The sequence below is a fragment of the Adiantum capillus-veneris genome, chromosome 8 (genome assembly GCF_014529385.1).
Source record: "Adiantum capillus-veneris isolate H3 chromosome 8, ASM1452938v2, whole genome shotgun sequence".
In the NCBI taxonomy this organism is placed as follows: domain Eukaryota; kingdom Viridiplantae; phylum Streptophyta; class Polypodiopsida; order Polypodiales; family Pteridaceae; genus Adiantum; species Adiantum capillus-veneris.
In genome coordinates this window covers 116,611,457-116,634,699 of record NC_140938.1, presented here as the reverse complement: position 1 = coordinate 116,634,699, position 23,243 = coordinate 116,611,457, and the positions used below count along the sequence as shown (strand labels likewise).

General features: G+C 46.9%; 1 protein-coding gene across 4 annotated transcripts in view; it reads left to right on the top strand.

Moving 5' to 3' along the window:
- Nucleotides 1-23,243, top strand: part of LOC147452823 (putative phosphoadenosine phosphosulfate reductase) — a 66,665-nt gene that overhangs the window by 12,627 nt on the left and 30,795 nt on the right. For 2 of the 4 annotated variants that reach the window (XM_086518417.1, XM_086518414.1), the window contains exons 2-4: nt 18,952-19,246; nt 19,851-19,967; nt 20,059-20,154. In XM_086518417.1, the coding sequence (XP_086374543.1) occupies nt 18,952-19,246; nt 19,851-19,967; nt 20,059-20,154 (508 nt within the window). Of the gene's footprint in view, nt 1-18,951; nt 19,247-19,850; nt 19,968-20,052; nt 20,155-23,243 lie in introns of all 4 variants that reach the window. The other 2 variants (XM_086518415.1, XM_086518413.1) reach the window with 1 other exon arrangement.

Here is a 23,243-nt window from a genome sequence, read left to right as displayed (position 1 = left end):
TGGAGGCCTTCTCAAAAGGATACAAGATTTGTTTTTAATTAAGTTGTGATATATGGACACACTCAGAGAGGCTTGAGGAGATGATGAGACCTCATTCTTTTGACAGAGACACATGAGAGCTTAGAGCAGAGTCTACCGAGTATTCATGGATTTTAGTGGGAATCCTCACATCGAGGGAGTACTCGCCAACACACTACACAAGGATCGGGGGGGGGGGGGGGGGGGGGGGGGGGGGCGCTATATTCTTGAGACAGGGACTCTAGAGCAGGATACAGATTGTTGCACGCGACCTGTAGGCCTGTTACCTTTGGATTTGCTTTGAGCCATCACAGGAGAGGATCATCTACATTGCCCTCTGCTACTTCCCCCTCTTAGGCTCCAGATTTGCTACTAGAGAGACGGAGAGGGATGGGGAGGAGAGACCATCCCCACATACATGCTTATCAGATGATATTATGGAGTACTCTACACTGGGGGAGGTCTTCCTTATGGGAGACTTTAATACCAAGACATGTTGTGATCAGTGTGAAACATACATGTTGTGATCAGTGTGAAACATACGACCTCGGGGTTGTGACACAGAGGACCCGGTGGCACTACACGCCACGCAGGAGGAGGCTACCATGAGAGATTCAGTAGACACAGTCCGCATCACAGAGTATGCCATCATTTGCTCATATTAGGCTCTCAACACCGTCTCGTTATTTATAACGACATGGTGCAGTGGCCCACTTCAGGAAGGCTGACATACATGCCACATGGAGTTACAGCCCGGGGGGGGGGGGGGGGGAGGCGGTACTTAAGTACCGTGGATTAGATCATGGGATCCAGAGAGGCCACCCACCTTAGCTCTTTCAGCATCTTGCCCATACCTATTGGAGCCAACCACATCTATCTTGCACTTTCCTTCATTGGAGACGCCACACCCTCCACATCCATGACACGCCCCCCACACACCACGATCTATTTCACACATGAGCCCTTATACTCGGCAGAGGTCAAGAAGGGGCTCCTTTTACTCCACCTCTCTGTGCCACTACCCATGCTCACCTCCCACGTTACACATGTCTTTCAAACATTGTCCATGAGCTCTTTCGCGCACACCACCCACGCAGGCCACACCCCCCTCCGGACTATGCCACAAAACAAATGGTATGATGATGAGTGCAGAGATCTTATTACCAGCTGCACAGCGGACCCTTATGGAGATCACTGGTCGAGAGGCCATACACAAAATAAACATACTCACACAGCAAAAGCGGCGAGCTTTCGAGGAGGCACATGAGCTAGATCTGTACCGCTTATTCATGAGCATGGACAGTGTCACAACATGGCGCACCCTTCGAGAGCCACGGTCAACAAACATCGAGGATCCATAGGTATGGTATGATTATGCAGAGACACTATGAGGTACCAAACCAGCCTCCCGTTCACTCTTCCTTCTTCACAGAAGAGATGGTCAAGAAGGCCATCCCAGTGTAACAGGGAACGGGGGGAACGCAGCCCAAACGTTCTGAAACAGCGTTCCTGAAATGGAGTCGGGAACGGAACGCTGCTGTAAGCGGAACGGTGTTCCGGAATGGGGGGGAATAGGCAAAAGTAGGCATTTGGGGGCAGGTTTGGGAGACATATCTGGGCCAATTTGAGGGCAGATTTGGGGGCAGTTTGGTGCTGCTTAGGAGTTGATTTGGGACTAAGCTTAATGGAGGTAATTCAAGCCTTACTTTAGTCGACCGTTCCGCCCCCCCTTCCTCCTCCCCGTTATCGTCTCGTTCCGGACCCTCTCGTTCCTAGTTCCCGTTCCGAGTAACTATGGGCCATCCACACCGCCTACATCACCGCAAGCCTTGAGATCATACAGGATTACAAAGTGAGCACCTGATTTACGTAGCCGCCACTATAGCCCTGTTGATTGCATATGTATCCAACCGGGCTTTAGGGGAGGGCTTCCCAAAGGGGTGGACTCGACACACCATTGTGCCGATCCACAAATCTGGGGACATGTTGGACCTAGGAATTACAGGACTATCATGATTGGCCATACAATCTCCAACCTGTACGGGGCAGTACTTAAGGCTGAGCTTAGTTCATATGGAGAAACTGAGGATCTTGGCCAGGCACGGTTCAGGCAGACCTTCTCCACCATGGACCACATCTTCATTCTGTGCTGCCTCATTGATGGGGCAAAGGTGCGGACGAAGAAGCTTTATTGCTGCTTTGTGGACGTTCGCAAAGCATCTGACATAGTCCCACGCGAGAGGTCCTTTCCGTGACTTTAGAGTGTGGGGACACCATCAGAGATGATATGGGCCATCTATGCTCTCTATGAGAGAGTGACAAGGAGAGTTCGTTGTCCAAGCGGCCTGTTAGAGTCCATTGCTAGCACCATTGGTGTTAAGCAAGGATGCCACCTCTGCTCGACCCTCTTTGGATTCGGTGCTAAGCAAGGATGCCCCCTCTCCCTGACCCTCTTTGGATTCTACATCGACGAGATTTCTGATTACATCTTACGAGCGGGAGGGTCAGAAGCTGACCTAGCAGGTACTCCAACCCACATTATGCTATTTGCCGATGACATTGTTTTGATCTCAGAGTCACCAGAGAGCTTACAGAGCCATTTGAGCACCTTGGATGAGTTTTGTACACACAGAGGACTGACAGTGAACCTTGGGAAGACCAAGGTCATGATCTTCCACACCTTGTGGTAGTCCGGTGAGTAGCCACATTTACAACAACAGAAGGTCTAGTCGAGGTGGTCACCTCCTCCGTCTATTTGGGTGTCACAAATGGGAGCGCATAGCAATATAAAATATATTCGGATAAATAGGATTTATCACTTATTTACTTAGAGATCATAACATGAAAATCGCTACCTTCAAAGTCTCTATGCTCGAAATGCAACTCGGTTTTCGGAAAGGAATTCCTCGGAAGAGATCTCTACATAAAAAATCCTCTCTTCCAATCCTACACACAAAAGAGGTGTGTTCTCGGGTTCCTTCTCATAAATCAGCCCCGTCTACGACGTTTATGGGCTGAAAACAGAGAAAAACAGCATCTTGTCGCGATGGAAACATGCTCCATAGGCACTTCTTGTAAGGTGCAGTGGAAGTGAATGTTGAACTTTGCTCAAGATGAGTGCTCCGAACTGTGCTCAAGGTTCCTTTCACTCACGGTGCAGTGGAAGTGAATGTTGAACTTTGCTCAAGATGAGTGCTCCGAACTGTGCTCAAGGTTCCTTTCACTCACGGAAGGGAGAGCCTTCTGTTCCTTTAGTGAGAGAGTGCAATGGACACAAACAAAGTGGATAAACACTGTGAATGAAGGTACATGAGACTGAGAGATAGAGAGAGAAGAATATGACACGAGAAAGTTGTCAAAACCCTCCTCCGAAGGCCCCACTCTCTATGGCGAGAGCGGTCTACTATTGATTGCACAAATCTTACAATGCTTTGGACTTGCCGACGATGAGGACGACGACGAGACGGGATGAAGTCTGAAATCTGCAAATCTTTATCTGCTGAATTCTGACTCTATGTCGGTGACGACGATGCGACAATTACGCGCTGAAAACGCAGTTGCTGAAATCTGCATTTTCCGGGCTGAAATTGCAAACTTCGCGGAATCTGACCGTGCGGCGAGGATCAACTGCGGGAGGTGAGATCTTCGAGGTTCGAGGTGAGATCTCCGGAATCCTGGAAGGGACTCTTCGCCGGCCCACTCTGATATGTGGGTCGTGCTGTACTTGAACTTCATAAAGATCTGCAACGCTTGCTTCTTTGGGCCGCTCCGAAAGCGACACAAAGTCTTCTGTGGCTCCTTCAATGCTTCAACGTCGTCGATAGTCATGCTTCTTCCTTCTTCAAGAATCTCCATGGCTGAAAATTCCTGAAACACTTCCAACACAAAAACATGAACATACTCATTCCACGTAAAGTGATTGGAAAAAATCTCGTCTTCTCTAAAGACTGTGCATGCAATTTAGATGAACAAATAGACGGAGTGCCAACCCATTCATCCAACACATGGAAACAGGCCTGGAAATTGAAGGGTGCCCTTGTCCTTCCTAGGGAAGGGGAATTCCCTTAGTTGGCCTTCGGAGAGGAAGGGCCATCATACACTTTGCCTGTCATCATGCAAGGCAAAAATGCACCAACCCGTCACTCGATACCCTTGCTCCTATGAAATATTCACTTGCTTTTGGTGTATCTTTTATTGTTCCATACTTAAGAGGAGCTAGCATTATGTATTCTTTAATTAAATTCGATGGTTAGTAAATTTTTAGTATATTGGTATATTATACTTTAGCTCTGTTTGCTCCTCTTCCCCCCAAAAGCATCACCATTAGTTTTCACGTCTGTCTCTCTGTCTCTCTCTCTCTCTCTCTCTCTCTCTCTCACACACACACACACACACACACACACACACACATCTTGAGAGCACTCACTTTAGCCAACATGTGCCAAGAGTGTGGAAGTTTGAGGGACATTTGTTAGGTGAGGCCCTCTGAGAAAAGGAAGAGGAGGGAGGCAATTCAATGAGGTAAGGCCCTCTAAGAGGAAGAAAGAGGAAGGTGTCTTGGTCAATGCCTATTGCAACAAAGGCATGGATGACATGATCCAGGAGTTTGTGCAAGGGTAGAGGGGCCAAGATGTGGTTCGAGATTCTCTTGGCATATAGTGGCCCTTCAACGGGCATGCTCCTACTTGCATGCTATAACTGCAAGTAGGAGAGAGGGCAATGCGTGGCGCAAACAGAGAAAGAAGTGTACATAGAAAGTGTTCATCTCTCATGTGAAGCCATGAAGAGGCCATAAATGTGTATAGAGAGAGAGAAAGAAAGAAAGAAAGAGAGAAAGAAAGCTTTATTAACGTCTTCGAAAGGCCGAACTCGACCTATGAGATAATATCATATACATGTGTTGATGCTCTAGGCATCGGAAAATAAAAAAAGGTACAAACTGAAATGAGCCTATACTATGCAAAAGGGTGTGGTAGGGTGGTGCATGTGGTGTACAATGTATAGTGTGGGTCCTCGTGTCGAGGTGTGCTCACGCATCATCAGGCTCAACTAGGGGCTGCAAGGTGATGCCACCATGAGATGATAGGGAGGGTATCTAAAAACAAGCAACATATGTAGGGTAGAGAATGTGGTACATTGGTGGTGGCCTGCTCAGGTATCTCTGGAATGCTGGATCCCTTGGTGCTGGTATATGACTCTGCTCTAGATACTGATGGTGTAGAGCTAGTATCCTCGAGATCTCCCTCTGGTGACACCCATGTGTCCTGTATCCTGGGAGCCTCGGTCTCCGACGTGCCCTCTGAGACTCTGCCTGCAGAAGGGTAAGCCCTCTACTCTGTGTAGGTAGTGTGGGGTGGTCTGGCCCTGCTCGTCGGCAAAACTGTGTGATGGTAGTCTGTGTCCTGCTATCCTGATTCTGGCGTGGCTGTAACAACTGCTCTCGAATCTCTAAAGCCGCAACCAGGAATTGGCCAAACCTCCTCTGCTCTCGGCCTATCATATGCTGCTGTAATGAGTCTCCAATGCCATATCTCTCTCTCAGCTCTGTATATGCTGGGCATCTCATGACAAAATGCTCCTCACTCTCCACCTCCGTCTGGCAGATCTGGCATGTACGCTCCTCTCGTGGTATGCCTCTGGCTCTGCCACTCTCAATTTCTAGCTGATGTGATGACACTCGTAGCTGGCCATGCTGACCCGAAGTTGGTGTGGCATGTACTCCTGCATGTATAATGGAATCTCAATGAATCCCTGCTCTGAGAACCTCAGAAAATGCTCATAGTAATATAGCATTTTAGGAGGTAGGGTGTCTGTGGGCCTGCGCCATGTCCTCTAAATATATGTATGCCATATCTCCTGTCTGATGACCCTATTCCGCTCAGAGCGTGAGAGGGAATAGGTCGGGGCTTGGGTGTCATACTGGAGTGGTGGTAGTCTATCGATATCAAAACCGTGCCGAGCTAGCCAATCTCTTGTCTGGGCATACCATGAGCTAGTGTCCCCTGCCTGTGCCATCTCTCTAGATGCAATGAAGGCTCTATGAGAGATCCTATTTGGATCCATATCTTTGGATCTGTGAAGAAGGCAAACAGTCTGAAAGAGTGCCTCTACCAACATCGTTGGTGCAGCCAGCTCAACTCTAATAATGTCGTGTGGAACTGATGGCTTGCTGCGAATCATCTTGGAGATCATAATAATCTGTGGCCTCTCTATCTGTGTCCATACTGAGTCTGCCAGTCCCGGTCCCCGAATGGCCGAGGCATACATGAGTGCAGGTGTGATCAGTGTGTCAAAGAGCCACCCCTTCGTCCGGGGCTCCTAGAAGTGGGCCTGGTGGCACAGTCTCTCCATCAGAGCTAGTGATGCGTATCCTCTGGTAAGTCTATCTCTGGCTGCCTGTGTCATGGAGAAGGTCCCTGATGCTGCGGTGAATGTAACCCCCAGATATACATATGAGCCTGTCACCTCTATATCCCCTCCAGCTACTGTAAATCTACTCTGTCGGCGAATCTGAGCCGATGTATGAAATATGAGAACCTTGGTCTTGCCAAGTTCACCGTGAGTCCTCTCTGTGAGCAGAAATCATCCAGGGCTTGCAAATGTAGTTGTAGTCCCTCTGCCGTCTCTGACATCAGGACGATATTATCTGCATATAAGAGTATGTGTACAGTAGTCCCTGCAATATCCACACCCTCTCCACGCCTGTGCAAGATGAAGTCTACAATCTCATCAATGTATAGACCAAAGAGTGTAGGTGATAGGGGGCAACCTTGTTTCACACCAATGGTGCTCACAAGGGTGTCAGATAATCCACCCGGGCATCTCACTCTGCCAGATACATGCTCATACAATGCATAGATCCCCCATGCCATCTCCTCTCCAATCCCAAGCGCAGCCAGACGTCTGAAAAGTCTCTCTCTAGGTACTGTGTCAAATGCTTTGCAGAAGTCCACGAAGCAGCAATATAATCTCCTCTTCCTCAATGCTTTGCGGAGAGAGAGAGAGGTTGTGACTTGTTTCCTTGAGCCTCAATGCTATCTCCTCATTTTCTTTAAAAGATTCATGCCCAAACTCAACCGTAGTCACACATGCGCTAGAGGCTAGGACATTAGAGGAGGAGCTTAGAGGTCATTAGATTTTAGAATCATCATGCACGTTGCACACATCACAAGTCTGGTTGCCTCAGACTTTGCATTGCAAAGCATCTACATCCGTATAAAAAGCATAACTAGTGAGCTGCTACTCTCAAATCTTGTCACATTTTGATTTTTTGAAGGTCTTCATTAAAAATAACATATTAAAAGTGTTATCTCTTCTTTGATTTAGGTGGTGGGATTCAAATCTTAATAAATTTGAACTTATATTTTACCACCTTAGAGCTTAGGCTTTATTTTTTTTTCTAATATATAAGCAATGCTCAATAGGAGCTATTTATATTAAAGAAGAAAAACACTACAAGTGTCTTGGCTTTTATATGGACCCGCAACCCACCATTACAGACCATGAAAACCCCATGTGCATCACATGCCACAAGGAGCATAAACACCATAAAGACTAGGATCTTACAAACTATATATTTGGACACAGATCTTGAGCAGTGGATGCCACCACATTGAGGTCCTTGCCACCCCACCCCAACATGTCCAATGGATAGGAAGACAAAACGACACATGACAGCAAATTATAATCTATCGGAGAAACTTCCTACCACCACAAAGCTCAAACTAAAACGAGTCAATCCTGAATGCAGTACATCCCAGTACACCTTAGAACTTAGGCTCATGTTTTAACTAAGCAACCTTCTACTTTGAATTTTTTTGGGCTATTTTATAGAATTTATCTTTGAAGGGCATTTTCAAAACTTGCCCTTCCTAGTGAAGGCTTATTTTCAAAGGGCCTGTCTATTGGGAAGGGGCCTCTAAACAGCATGCTCTTCACCGGGAAGGCCTATCACAAAAGTGCCATGCATGTGCAGGGCTAGACCCCTAAGGAAGGGTTGCAATTTCTAGCACTGCATGGAAACAATGAGATCGAATCTTCCCTTTCTGATCTAAATCAATCAACTGTGGCAAACCATAATGAAAATGCCGATGCTTGATGCTCAATCTTTCTTGTGCTCTGTCTATGACTGTGTCATGCCAAGGGGGAGACATGGAATGTGACTTCCTTGAATGCATACTTTTCAGCTTTTCATGAGAAATCGGCATACATCCGTGCTCATTCATGAGTAAATCGTGCTCAACGTACTATATGGCATGCCTGTGGAAAGGGATCACATAAAGACGCTGACTAAAATATAGGAAACGATCACGAATGAAACACTCCAACAATGCGTGCTGACTAATCATGCGAACACATAGTACTTCCTGTGGGGGTTCTCTGGACCTATGCTTGAGAGCCAAGATCGTTTCTTCGTGTTGGATCGAATCTTCCTGTGGGGGTTCTGTGGACTCGACTCGAAAGCCAAGATCGGTTCTTCGTAATTGATCAAATCTGCAATGAGGTTAGTTTCACCAGAGAAAGTATCAACTAACACATCATCCTTGTGAACAATCACATCATCTTCATGCAAATCATCATACTTGTGAAAAATCACATCATGATCATCATGCAAATCATCATGCTTGTCATTATCATCCAAATCATCATACTCATCATTATCATTCAAATCAGCATGCTTATCACTATCAGGCAATTCATCATGCTTATCATCATGCAAATCCTGTGTGTCATGCTTTGGAGAAGAAGAGACTGAGAGAGTCTCCTTTTCCCGAATCTCTTGCATCTGTGCCTGCACTTGAGAAAAGAGTCGCAACATCTCTTGCATTCTTGCTTTGTTCTCGCGATCAAATTTTTCTTCTCTTTCTTCGCGCTCATGTGCTATGGCTGCCATTCTGTCTTCGTATTTACGCTCAATTTCTTCTTTTCTTGCTTCGCGTTCAAACTTCCTTGCTTCGCGTTCTAACTTGCTGTCCATAAACATCTGCTCCCGGAACTTGGGTTCTTCGGGGTCTTGATTCTTGAGGTTCTTGAGTGTCTTGAGATTCTTGAGGGTCTTCTTTTGCTTGCAATCTGTGTTAGAGAAGGATCTTCTCTTCATCCGAGTTCTTCTCTTTCCTGCGGGCGCACCCCTTGGCAGCCTTGCGCTCACACCAAGGTTGCTTTTTCCCACCTCACGTCGATTGGCCGGCCGCTAAGTGCACGGTCTGCTCACAATGAGTAAAAAGAGGCACAAGGGGAGGCTGGACAAGCCCTTCTTTCTTGGGTTACCTGTCACTCTTCAAAAACACGATTAGGAATCGACATGCCCAAGAGGGCTTGGGTTACGTGCGACCGCAACAAGCAAAAAAAAATTTCTTGTGGTTCTTTCCTTGAGTGATATAGAACACTGCCAAAGCTCTGATACCAATGTAAGGTGCAGCAGAAGTAAACGTTGAACTTTGCTCAAGATGAGTGCTCCGAAATGTGCTCAAGGTTCCTTTTACTCACGGAAGGGAGAGCCTTCCATTCCTTTAGTGAGAGAGTGCAATGGACACAAACAAAGTAGATAAACACTGTGAATGAAGGTACATGAGATTGAGAGATAGAGAGAGAAGAATACGACACCAGAAAGTTGTCAAAACCCTCCTCCGGAGGCCCCACTCTCTATGGCGAGAGCGGTCTACTATTGATTGCACAAATCTCTATAATGCTTTGGACTTGCCGACGATGATGAGGACGAGGACGAGACAGACTGAAGTCTGAAAATACTAATGGCTGAAATCTGCAAATCTTTATTTGCTGAATTCTGACTCTATGTCGGTGACGATGTCGATGGCGACAATGCGACGATGACGCGTTGAAAACGCAGATACTGAAATCTACGTTTTCCAGGCTAAAACTGCAAACTTCGCGGAATCTGACTGTGCGGCGAGGATCTGCTGCGGGAAGGTGAGATCTGCGAGGTTCGGGACTTCTACTGCGGGTGTTAACTGCTGGAAACTGAAAACGCTGGTCTTCTTGTTGCCTTGTCGCGACGGAACTGCAAAAACGCTGAGGTCCAAGCTGATCCAAAAATGCTAGGGGCTGATCTGGGTTCTTGTTGCAAAAACGTTGGGCATTTTGCTGTTCTTTTGCTACCGGTGTTGCTGCAAGTGCAAAACGTTGGCTGGTTATGCTCTTGAAGAAAACGCTGGCTTGATTTGAGGTGAAAACGCTGGGTTTGCTGTGGGAAGAAAACGCCAGGCTCTTGGGGGTAGTCTTGCTTGAGAAGGTGCTTGTTGAGCAATGCTCCTGCTGCCTCTTCTGCTAGAAAGTGCTAGCTCTGGTTTCCTTATATATTTCATTAGCAAAATTGCCCTACCTAGTTCCCAACAAAAGTCACTTAAAAATAATAAGTGAAAAATGTCAAAAATAGGGAAAATAGGTTCTGTGCATTGGAAAATACTCTTGATGGATTCTGATGGTAATGCTGATGATCATACTGTGTGCAACCAGACGATATGCAGAATGCATCTACTCTTAAGTGTCTGGGCATGCACGGTCTGCGAATAGACTCACAAAAGTGCCAGAACACTTCCTAGGCTAGGCTAACTGAACTGAACTGAACTTAACCCTTGCCATGAAGTAGCTTGTCCATGGACACATAGGGTTGGATGTGTCACATGATACTTCTTTGCGAGGGAACTTGCGCACTAGGTCCTGGCAACATCTGGTACACTGGGGGAGACATGGGTATCACCGGCAACGTCTTCTTTGCGGCTGAAATCTGCAGTAGCATCTCCTCCTTGCGAAAACTGGTCTTTCCTCTGGGAGAGGGCGTGTGATGCTTTTATAGCTCGGCCACGGCAAAGATAGCAGAGCACTATTACCTGCGTAGAGATCACGGCCGTGTTTTTTTTTTTTTTTTGGACGTTATTCTGCCAGAAAGAGAGAGAAAAAACACTGGTTAATCTGTTGCTTTATTTATCAGATGGCTGTCCACTGATTAAGTGGGCGGCCGGCGTATTTTAAAAATAGTCTCAATCTGCCCAAAAACTCAATAAAGCCTTATAAGTTAAAAACAATGCTTTCACAGCACTTCTTAGGCGTTCCTGTATGCAATCACATGCACAATTGCAATGTAGACATGGACTTCCTCGCGGGAAAGCATCTGCTTTCCCCGAAAAGCAATCCCGCTTTCTCAGAAAGCATCTGTTTATCCTCAAAGTTTCCTCTGAACCCATCTTCATTCAAGTGCTTGCTTTCCCTTGTACACAATTCTAACACAGTTCGGAATTTCCTCTCGACTATGGATATTCCTTTTTCGATGCACCCGTCACCCACCTTGTGACGCATCAGGAATATACCCACCACCTAGTCCTCTCCTACCGAACTTACGGTACAATATCCTTTGCGATGCTCTATGTCACCCATCCTATGACGCATTAGAGATGTCCGTTCCCGGATGGTCAGATACTTCTCTCCGATGCTCCCTGTCACCCATCCGATGTGACGTATCAGAAATACCCGTTCCTGGTGGCCTTATAGATATTCCCGTTCTCAGTGCTCCCGTCATTACTCTGAATGACGCACTAGGAATACTCTGTACTCGGATGTCTCCAGTGAGAAAAACCCTCTCACTTAAAATTCCAATAATTCATTTAGAATTATTTTTCTCGGTGTCCCAAGCGAGAAAACCCTCTCACTTATAAATCCAATAATTCATTTAGAATTATTTTTTGTCAAATAAAGCCAATTTAGCAACACTGGGAGTCACATTCACTAGTACATAAGGCCCCTTCGCCACTGATAGACTCACCCGAGGATATGTAGCTTTCGCCATGTTAGAGCGGAGATGCCATTAGGCACATTTTCAAGAGCTCTGCACGAAGGAGTGGCTATTCGACACATTAGTCACCCTAGCCTTGATGTACGCAGCAGTAGTGTGGACACATGGGTTGACAGATAGCCAGTGGGCACAGTTCGAGAGACCACATGTATATATGATCTCCCGCTTGTTTCGAGGCAAGTACACAATGCCATAGGACATCATCAGGGCAGAGTTTGCCCCCCCCCCCCCCCCCCCCCCCCCCCCCCCCCCCCCCCCCCCCGCGTGGAAGTGGAGGCACTCTTTCGGACGGTTTGCTTTATCCAAAGAGTTAAGAGAGCTCCTGATTGACAGACTCACACGGCGAGCATTTGAGTCAGCCATATAGATAGCAGAGTCTGGACTCTGGATATCATAGAGCTTGGTACACCTAGGTTAGAGCATGGTTCAGAGCACATGGCCTTGATCTTGAGAGCTTGCCACCCAGGTTCATCTCTCACGCATTGCAACATAGTGCTCCGATAGGATCTATGGCAACTATATATTAGACAGATTTCATCTCCCCCTTTAGCATAAGATGTCACGACAAAGGTCACTTTCTTACCATACTCGAGGACGGATTCCTACAACGACCACGCTATATGGACACCTACATGCCACACAACTCATGGGTGGTGATTGGTCAGCTCAGAGTATCATCACACAAACTAGAGATAGAGGTGGGGCGAGCTCATGACATTCCCAGGGAGAGGAGAGTCTATCGAGTATGCGGAGAGGAGGTAGAGAGTGAGGAGCATTTTGTTTGCAGATGCAGAGCTTATGATGATATTAGAGGCAGATACGAGTCACTATGTAGAGGGCAGCCTACCCTCTGCGAGATCATGCACTCTCGAGATTAGAGACAGTTGGGGCGCTACCTGCTAAAAATACAGAGGCATAGAGATACACTTTTGCAGCCACATATAGAGACATAGGTGGGGGGTAGACAATCACAGCTTACAAATTTTTTCTAGAGGACCACACCCCCTCAACTCCGAGATCCACCGAGGGGGGTGACTCTCCAGCATGATGAGATGAGCCGGGCTAGACAATTTCCGCGTGTTACCGGTGCAGGGCCCCACGACTTCACCACAGACAGATTGAGGAGTTCCAGACCCGAGAGCGTCGAGCTGTTGAGGAGAGACGAGCTCATATGATGGCTCACCCAACTGCGTTCATCCGAGCAACCCTTACTCCCAATCCTCCCATGTACCACATTTTACACCCCCCTATTAGCATAGGATGGAGCTAGCTAGCTTGATGCATTTGCATGGTTGTACTATCCTCAGCATATAGACATGCACATATCTTTAGTACTAGAGCTCCATTCCATCCCCCCCCCCAAAACACACACACACACAGACAGATCCCATCATACACCAAGGTTTTCTCTTTATTTTGTACGAGTTTGGATTGTTGTCTTTTCTGATAGATGGAAGACACACACACATGTATACTTGATTTGTCTCATAGGCCTCACAAAGATGCTAAAATCTCTCTCTCTCTCTCTCTCTCTCTCTCTCTCTCTCTCTCTCTCTCCCTCTCTCTCTCTCTCTTCGGGCACGCGTGCGCATACACACACAATTGGCCCGGGGGGCTCACGTGCACATAACGTGGCACTTGCAAAAAGGAAGAGAAGGGGGAAGAATGGAATGAGACGACGCGCGAAACGGCTCGGGAATGAGCTATGGAAGTTTGCTTTGCACAAAATTGGGGTATTACAATGGCAAAAACTTAGCTAAGAGCTTTCTTCTTCCTCTTCTATGCTCCAAAACTCCTCTTGAAAAACGTGCAGAAATAGGGTCCTTTTTTTCTATTTTTTATGAATCTCTTTGAACCACATATCACGAACACTTTGCATGGAAACTTTACATGTCGATTATCCCTTCCACTCGAGTTTAACACGCCCAACTCTCACACGAGAGCTCGGCCACCGCGTGAACTCCCTCCACTAGCAAGCTTGCTACCGAGGGGAACCTTCTCTGGCAAAATATTTTGCCGCCGGGACGTGCACTGTGTGAACCAACTCTTAGGGCCACCAAGTGCCCGTCACTGCCCGGCATAGCAGCCCGCTCATGCGTTTGCGAGGAGCCGTTGCCACGCAGCGCCAACGCATGGGGGAGTAGGAGACTGCATAACCAAGGAGCTCTCTCCTAAGTTGTTACCTATGAGGAGTTCCTCCTCTTATATTTATTCGATGAGAGCCAAGTGCAAGTTTCCACATGTGGGGCTATTCACTGTGACACATGGCAACATGAGGGGAGTAGCCTCCCTTGAGCCCCCAAAAACCCACCTCGAAAGAAAGGAAGGGAACACTTTTGCCTCCTTCCTTGAACTTTCGCAAGCTGCTAACTCTTTTCCAGTCTGCATGAGAACGTCGATGACCTCTTCGCTTGGACTTGTTGAAATAGCTACTATCTGAATTGGAAGAACCTAATGATTTAGACAAGCCTGATGGTGACGAAGGAGAGGTTGATTCTTCCTTCTTTCTCCGCTTCTTGTCATGTTTCTTTTTACTCTCCTCTAAATGAATAGAGGAGTTGGAGCTTATGAGATCATGATCAGCATTCAGCATTCAGCCATTGTATCAGCATTTGTGCAAGTAAAGCAAGCACTTGCTTTCGCAACAGGGCAAGGGGGCTGTTGAGGGTGGCTGGGACCCGCGACGTGCGGTGTTGTCTCTCTTTTCTCTCTCTCTCTCTGCCTCTCTTTCAGTGTGTTTAGTTCTCTCAATTAAGTAAAGCAACCTTGTTTTCGTGTGAAGTACTAGATTTGTGTTAAAATCCTTAAACCCTTCTGTTGCACTTGTCAAGGGATGAGGCGGAGCTTGTGAGTGTGTGTGTGTGTGGAAAGCACACAATGCTTTGATTTTCCTAGCTCTCTTCTGACACAATTTTTTTTTATGTCTCAAATGCAAAGGGTTAAGCCCCACTTTTTGCTCAAAGAAAAGAAGAAGGATTTTTGTGCTTCCTATTTGTCACACAACACTCAGAGGACAGTCCCCCTTTTCTATTTTGGATGATGGCATATGGGAGTTCTCTAGAGATGGTGACATTATAATCCTAGGGGACTTCAATGCTAGGACTGCACATCACCAGGTAGTATTTTATGATACTTCAGAGGAGATGCTGAGAGAGTTGGATGTTGCAAAGACAGGTCTGTCTAGGCTATCACAGGATGTGGAACATATTGAGTATGGACGACACTTGATAGACATGGGGATTGCACATGGACTGGCCATCTTGAATGGCCGACAAAGATTTCCCGTCGCGGGAGGCTTCACATGCTTTCCACATAGACATGGAGCCAGCACAGTGGATTATGTCATGGCACAACCAGGCTTCATGCCTAGTATCCAGGATCTCACGGTTGGACCGAGACCTGTTGGTGTGGCAGTGGATCATGCCCTTGTGTCGATGACCATCTTTAGTGTAGTACACAGGCCACATGTAGCAGCCCCTACTCGCTACACCTTCACACGGGAGACGGACTCTGTATACATAGATGTGATCTATAGACGCCTATGCACTGAGGAGCCAGGGTGATCTCTGGAGGAGCTTACTACTATACTGACACATACATTACATAATGCAGTAGTAGAGGCATATCCACACACCCAGCCTGAGCAGAGACAGTGTTTTGGGAGCATGCCCCAAAACAGGTGGTATGGTGAGGAATACCGCGAGACAAGAGCCAAACTTCAGAGGGAGGTGCTTTTGGGGGGCATGACTCACAGATAGTCACAGATTGACTTCCGACGCCTAGTGGGGTGGAAGAAGAGGGCATTTTTGGCTCGACTAGAGCAGGACCTATAACAGCTATTCTCGAGTCAGGACTCACGTGAGGCATGGCGACTCTTTCTTGAGCCCTCCCCCCCCCTGGCCATTACCTCTACAGAGGCTTGGGGCTAGTACACAACATCTCTGTACACAGTTCCGGGACAGCCGCCCTTGCCCGACCCCCCCGATCCATGCCCAGACACACGTGCTTTTTTCACCACTGAGATGGTGAAGAAGGCCATTGACATGATGAGGACTGGGAGAGCCTATGATCACAATGGCTTAGTGGTTGAGCAATTCATGCATGCCAAAGATCTACTAGCAGAGCTTCTAGCAGTTATGTTTAACTGTCCATGTGTGAGGGCTTGCTTGATACTTGGAGCTTATCTACTATTGTACCTATCTCCAAGTTAGGAGATCTTATGGAGCCTGGGAATTATCGACAAACTATCATGATTGGACACACACTGGCACGGTTGTACGCATGTATTCTTGAGCAACAACTGAGTAGATGGGCAGAGAGGCATTTCACACAGTACCCAGAGCTAGGCTGATGCACAGACTACAAGAGATGGGAGTACCCACAGAGGTCATCTGGGGATCATGGCATTATACAAGTCAGTAGTGGGGCATGTACGCACCTCAGAGGGTCTATCTACACTAGTTCACTCCACTGTTGGGGTGAAGCAAGGCTGCCCCCTCTCTCCTACTCTATTTGGTATGTATGTGGATGAGGTTTCGGTTTCTGACTATATTGAGAGAGATGGTGATAGAGGTGCAAAGCTGGCAGGGACATGGATTCCACTATTGTTATATGCTGATGATATTGTGTTGATCTCCGACACTCCGGAGGGGATGCAACGTCACTTGGATGCTTTGCATAGCTTTGCCCACGAAAGTGGTTTTTTTGTCAACCTTGGTAAAACCAAGGTTATGGTGTTTAATACCACCCTACAGTGGATCAGGAGGTCAACACCCGCATTCACATATTGCTAGGAGACATTGGAGTATACAGATGCTTACACTTACCTTGGGGTGGTCTACAGTGGACCAGCATTTTCACTGAGGAGAGCAGCAAAGACTAGATTGACCAAAGCCCATGCAGCATTGGGTAGATTGGAGAGGATGTGTTCATAGGTTCAATTTCAGGAGCCTCGGACGAAGCTCTAGCTCTTTGACACTTTGGTGGCTTCCGCATTGCTCTACGGAGCTGAGATATGGGCACCTTCATTGGATCATCATGGGAGGTCGGGTCGCGCTGATGGATGGGGAGATATGGAGAGGCCTCTAGTCTCTATGATCTCGCGGATTATTAGAGCCAAGGCTTCAGTACTACGTGACATTATCCGAGCAGAGCTAGCCGCCCCCCACTAGTGGTTGAGGCGCTCACCAAATCAGTCTCCATACACCTGCCGTGGGAACTTCCCAGAGACAAATATGCCCGCATAGTGCTCGAGTCCTCTCGACAGTTAGCTATGCAGGGAGATACAACATGCTGGTATGGGGAGATGACATCATGTTTCAGGCACATGGGTTCAGCATAGATAGATTGCCCCCCTTCCAGTACTCATTGGATGCACCCTCTTTGACTCTTACACAGTTTGAGATCATCAGGCTCATCCGCCAGGACCTGACTCAGCTAGACACCAGGAAGACATGGATACAGCCAGCACAGAAGCTGGGCACGAAGATGGCTTTCTACAGAGAGCATCTTCTCCAGCTTACGGAGGACGGCTTTGTGACGAGACCCAGATACATGGACACCCACTTGTCTCATGGGATACGATGTGCTATTGACCAGGTACGCACATCTTCACACCAACTTCGGGTTGAGATTCGGAGATACATCGGAATGCCAACAGAGGTTAGGACATGCCCCCTATGTCACATGGAGCTTGAGACAGAGTTGCACTACGCATGCCACTGCCCAATCTACTATGAGATACGAGGCCGCCTCCATTGCCTATTTAGAGAGGGGTTTGGACCGCTCTCCAGAGTCATGGGATACGAGGACCAGAGATGCCTGGGTTTGTTTTTGCTCGAGCTGCGCAGACACAGAGAGAGCCTGATGAGAGGAGAGGCTAGCGAGTCTCAGAGATCACAAACTTCTTTAGAACAGACATTGGACAACCGGAGGAGCTACTACCACAACAGAGCCCACATTTTTCTCGCACCAGAGGCACACTGATCAACCGAGCGAGGGAGATCCAGACGCCCACGATTGCGGAGGACTACACAACATCGACGGAGGTTGCATCAGAGGATTTGGATCACTTTGGCCCGACATGCACGACAATCGGTCAGACTACTGACCATGGAGGAGATTGATGAGATCCGCCAATGACCAATGTTGGATCTCTTGTCATTTAGCTCTTTCTGAGGATACACCCACATTGTGTTGTATTAGCCTCCCATTCGCTTCATCCCCCACTCATATCCTACACAATCCCAACTAGCTGCTTAGTTCACATCTAGTAGCTTAGGATTCCATAGTATTTTTATTTTGTTACTTAGACTTTGTATCAGATCCACCACATTGTCTCAAAGGTCACTTTGGCCTTTTGAAGACGTTAATATAACATTTCATTTGATTTCTTTTTGTTCTAGTCTTTTTGTACCTAGACATGGTATCAGATTCACAATTTTGTAATAGTTTGGTCTCATAGGTCATTTTGGCCTTTTGAAGACGTTAATATAACATTTCATTTCATTTCATCTCTCTCTCTCTCTCTCTCTCTCTCTCTCTCTCTTCTTAGCTTTGTGTTTCCCTCCTTGCTGCCATGTTCTCATCTTCCACGACACACACAATTTCCCATTAACTAAGCATGGATGCCTCTGTTGAGTGTTCACTACACTTTTTCGGAAGCTGTGGCTCATGACTGTGAACTTATAGCCATGCGATTAAACAAGATCTTTCATGCTTGACCCTTGACCATCTACTGCTTAAAGCTGGGCGATCAAGGTTCTGATAACAAGCTTTCAGTTGTTGATGATCACATCATGAGCATCCTTGAGGTGTTCTCTCTTTTTATCCCCTCAATCCTCATTTGAATGGTTAGCATCTTGAGGCGGCTCTGAGTTCTGCAGGAGATCCCTGCTTCTTGTCTGTTGGTTACACTCTTTCTTCTTTTTAACTCTTCTACGCTATCTTTAAAGGAACAAGCAATCTTGTTTGGGATTTTTGCAGCCTGAACCCATCTTGCTCTGTAAAACCGTGCTTTTGCTCAACCACAGATGCATTTTAACATGGCTTGCGTTCTAGAAAATTCAAATGTGAAAAAAGCAGGAAGTGATGGATGAAGTTAAACTTTGAAACTCTTTTTACAGAGCAGTTTGCGCGAATGTTGCGGCAAGAGTACCATTGAAGACAGTAGGGCGGATTTCAACAAATGCAATCTGCTCAAAAGAATGGTTCTTATTCAGAGACTTGCGTTTGAGGTTGCAAATCACATCCAAGGCAGCAGCAAGTGAGGCGTCACCATTACAAGTAGAACATTTGGTAAAGAAAGCTCGTGAGCACCGGCTGCAACACCTTGAAGAGCAAGCTCTTTGGGTGCTCAGGGAAATTGTCAACAGCTATCAAACCCCAGCATTCCCTTGTGCTCTGATTGCAGGGGATGTGGTAAGGTTTTGGCTTGTGAAACCTTTATTTCTCTCTGTACCTTCCTACATACCCAGAGGATGCTGACAGTCGAACATTGACTTGTATCATAGGCTGAGTTGGCCTCTTATTAATTCTAATTGTTAATAAAGCGCTCTCTCTCTCTCTCTCTCTCTCTCTCCTCTCAGTTTGACCTAGGTTAGCTTGATGCACTTCATGATTGTACTTCCCTGAGCATATAGATGTGCATCCATAAACCCCTAGAGATGGAGCTCCACCTCCACTCATATACCATGTATCTTGTATCCTAGCCTCCCATGGATCACCCCCTCCCCCCCTACCACAAGACCACATTTTGTTACTTCGTATTTTTGTCCTTTCCCGATCAATGGACACACATGTATATTTGATTTGTCTCATAGGCCCAACTTTGGCCTCTTATAGACATAAAAAGATTCTCTCTCTCTCTCTCTCTCTCTCTCTCTCTCTCTCTCTCTCATATACATGTGTACACCCATGGATGCATGTAGGCATGCACATACGTCGATTCATGTGTACACACACAATGCATGCGCACACATATCTTGAGAGCAATGAAGACTAAGAAACTTGTGTATTTGTACAGGTTATTCTTGACCTGTTGAGCAAGCTTGATTACCTGAAAAATGGCAGGGTTAAAGTTATTTTTATTGACACATTCCATTTGTTCCCTGAATCGTACACTTTTCTTGATCTTATGGAGGTAAGGGAACCTTTTTTTTTTTCTCCGAATTCTTGTATCCAGCTCATTTTCATAGTTTGAACAATTGTGTATATGTTTCTGCAAGTTACAGAGGAGGTATGGTTTCAAGTCACATGTCTTTCATGCAGCAGATGTAAAAGACAAGAAAGAATATGTATCGAAGTTTGGAAGTGATTTGTTTATCACAGTAAGTGATCCCCCCCCACCCGCCACCCCCACCCCCCCAGTTACCCCTTGTCCTCTTCTCTCTTTCTATTGTGTGAGTGCATGTGTACATGTGAATGTGCACCTGTGGTGATCTTTATGTCTTTGCAGCAGTCATGCAACTTTGGCTTTAAATCTATAGACCTATGATCAGACTCGCACTTTGTATCCATCTGATGCTGCCCACATGCAGAGTTTTAGGTGACGTATCAAGATTCTAACCAAAGAGCTTTGGATCCTCATGACTGACCTTAAAATGGAGCTACTGTCCGTTGACCTCACTCATATCTTGGTGTGTAGTGGTCGTGCTGAAAGCCTTTGAAGTTTGAACCCACCATCTGGCAATATCATGACCGTTTTTCTGTGGTTAGCAAGAAAAAGTGACAGGTTATGAGATGTATTCGAACTTCCTTTTTAAATGATCTCAAAGATGACGTGCATGCTGAACAGCCTCAGGGGATGCCGGGGCCCGCAGTGTTAGGATTTTAAGGGCTCCCTATTCTTTCAAAAGACGGGCACTGGGAAGTTATACCCTTCCCTACGGAAGGGGCATATTTTCATTTTGCCCTTCTGATGACAAAAAATCACAAAAATTACAAGCCAATTTTGGTAACTTATAGACATGTTTGGTGAAGAATATAAGAAGGCAGCATGTTTGGTGGACATTATATTGGATTTTCTATTTACAAGCCTTTGTGTAGGTCAAAACATTGTCCATTAGAGTTTTAGAAATTCATGAAGATTAGAAGAGACTTCTATTTTACCCACTACTTTTCCATTTTTGATGCTATAGCATGCTCTTCCATTGACATGTATTTAATCCCCCCTTCCTAAGTGCTTCGGCGAAATGTCTCAGTTTTTGAAATGCATTTATAAATCACCACCTTACCTTTTCCAAAGGCTAGGACCTTCATCTGGTAACTATATCTATGTAATGACGTGCTGATAGTTATTGCAAGTGCGGCTATGGTATTCCTTTCTGCTTCAATTGTGGCTACATGTTTGCATTTGATGGTTGTGATTCCTGTTATGTTGGCATTTTAAGTCGACACAGATATCATCTTTAATCTCATGGCCCACTTGCTTCAGTTTATTAGCTGTGGCTTGCCTTGAAAATAAGAATTCTGGTGTTTTTTCTGGTATTCATCATATGGAGTTCGAAATCGTATTTAGTTTTCAAGTGTCAAGTATACTTGTCATTTCAGAATCCAGATGTGCTATGACTTATGAGTGGCTTTGCTTGACATATTTTCACTACAAAACTAAGAAACAAAAACCCTAATTCCTAGGTCCTCTGTAACGTTTCCGAAGCACTCGCATCTGAAACCTATGTTTTAGAATGTCCGAAATGTGTGTTTTTAAAAAAATGTATTGCAACCATGCTTGGTAGAGAGATTCTGTCACAAACGGGGGAAGTGCACACGAATAATCAACAAAATGAAAAATAAATAATCTTTCAACTAAACAGAGTTGAGGGAGAAGTTCGATCCAGTATTCAGGACCAGAAGATGGGCTGGTCCCCCCCCTTAAAGAGAATCCTTTATTAGGGAGAATCTTTTTACAAGCACAAGAACCGGAGAAACCCCCTCCGTTCTAATTCTCAAACTCGATGGTCATTCCTTCACGTGAGGGAAATCTGAGAGACGAGCTCTGAATCCTTTTTCCGTCTGTACTCGGAGTCGAGACAATTTCCGGAATTCCCAAGCGTAGGCCGAAGCCTTCCCGCTTTCTCCTTTTTTTTTTTTTCTGAGAAAGAGATCCTTCTATTAGTTAATGAAAACCGCCCATAGGGCTACATCCACCTCTGCAAGAGAGGGCTACAACAAGCATGATGGGGAGACTCTCCCAATGAAAAATCAGCATATATACAATGAGGCTAAATCAAGAGATGGGAGGAGGGAAGAGCCACACAGGTGGACAGTAGTGCCATCTGAGCACCCCCTGGACTATGGTGTAGAAAGGCGCAGGGCGCCAGAGTCGAAGGAAAGCCTCTCGGCGCTCCCGCATGCGGTCGGAGCTACCCTGTAGTCCCTCAAGCTGTCCTCTGAGAGTATGGATCAGCTCTAGCCAAAAGTCACGAACAATCTCTGCTGGTGGCACAGGGCGAGCCTCAAAGATGCGAAAACAGCGGGCCCGCCAGATGAACCAAAGTGCGAGGCCACTGATGAGCTCCCAGCACTCCTCTCTCTCACTGCACCACTCCTGTGGAGTAAGCTCTGTAGCAGGCTGGAGTGTAGGGCGCCCCCCCTGCATCACTATCATCCTGCTGGTGGAAGATAGCTCAAACTGAAGTGCCGGGCCGGTGAGTGTGGACCAGGCCGCTGCCCCCCAAGTGTACTGTCGAGCCGTGGAGAGAGCAGGCATCAGCCGAAGAACTCGTAGCCACACCTGCTCGGCCGAGGGACAGTCCCAAAGACAGTGACGCTGACTCTCCACCAACTGGTCGCAGGCTGCACATGCGGACGAGAGACCACTATGCACAAGCCAACTCCCTATTGCCGTGGCTTTGTGTGCAACCAACCACTGAAACAAAGTGACGTGCCTCGGCTGTCTGGAGTCCCACAGCCTCTGCCAAAAGTCTGCCAAGAACTCGACTGTGAGGCCCTCCTCCTGCCAATGACGTGCTGCAGCGAGGCGGGCCTCTCTCTGTGCTGCAAGTATATGACGTCCAAGCCGAACAGTGTACTGAAAGAAGGGGACTCCTGGGCGGTTTGCAGAAGAGAGGGGGTTCCTCCATAGCCACTCACCAGGATCCCACTGTACTCGTGCCAGTGGACAACACTCCCAAGCCCATAGCCTCCAGTGTCCAGTCTCAAGAGCTGCTGGGTCAGGGTCTATGACGCAAGTCCTCCCACTGATGCCCACAACTCGTATCCTCTGGAAACAGCACTCTGCTACCTGCGGGGCCTCTACTGCAACTCGCTGTAGTCGTCCCCCACCCTGAAGCTCGAAGAACAGGGCTGGGACAGTCTTTGAGCAGGCTCTGACTGAAATGAAAACCTCCAGTCGTGTGAAGGCTCCCATCCACCGGGGTGCTACTGGCTCAAGAGGCGTGAGCCACTCAGCTGGAAC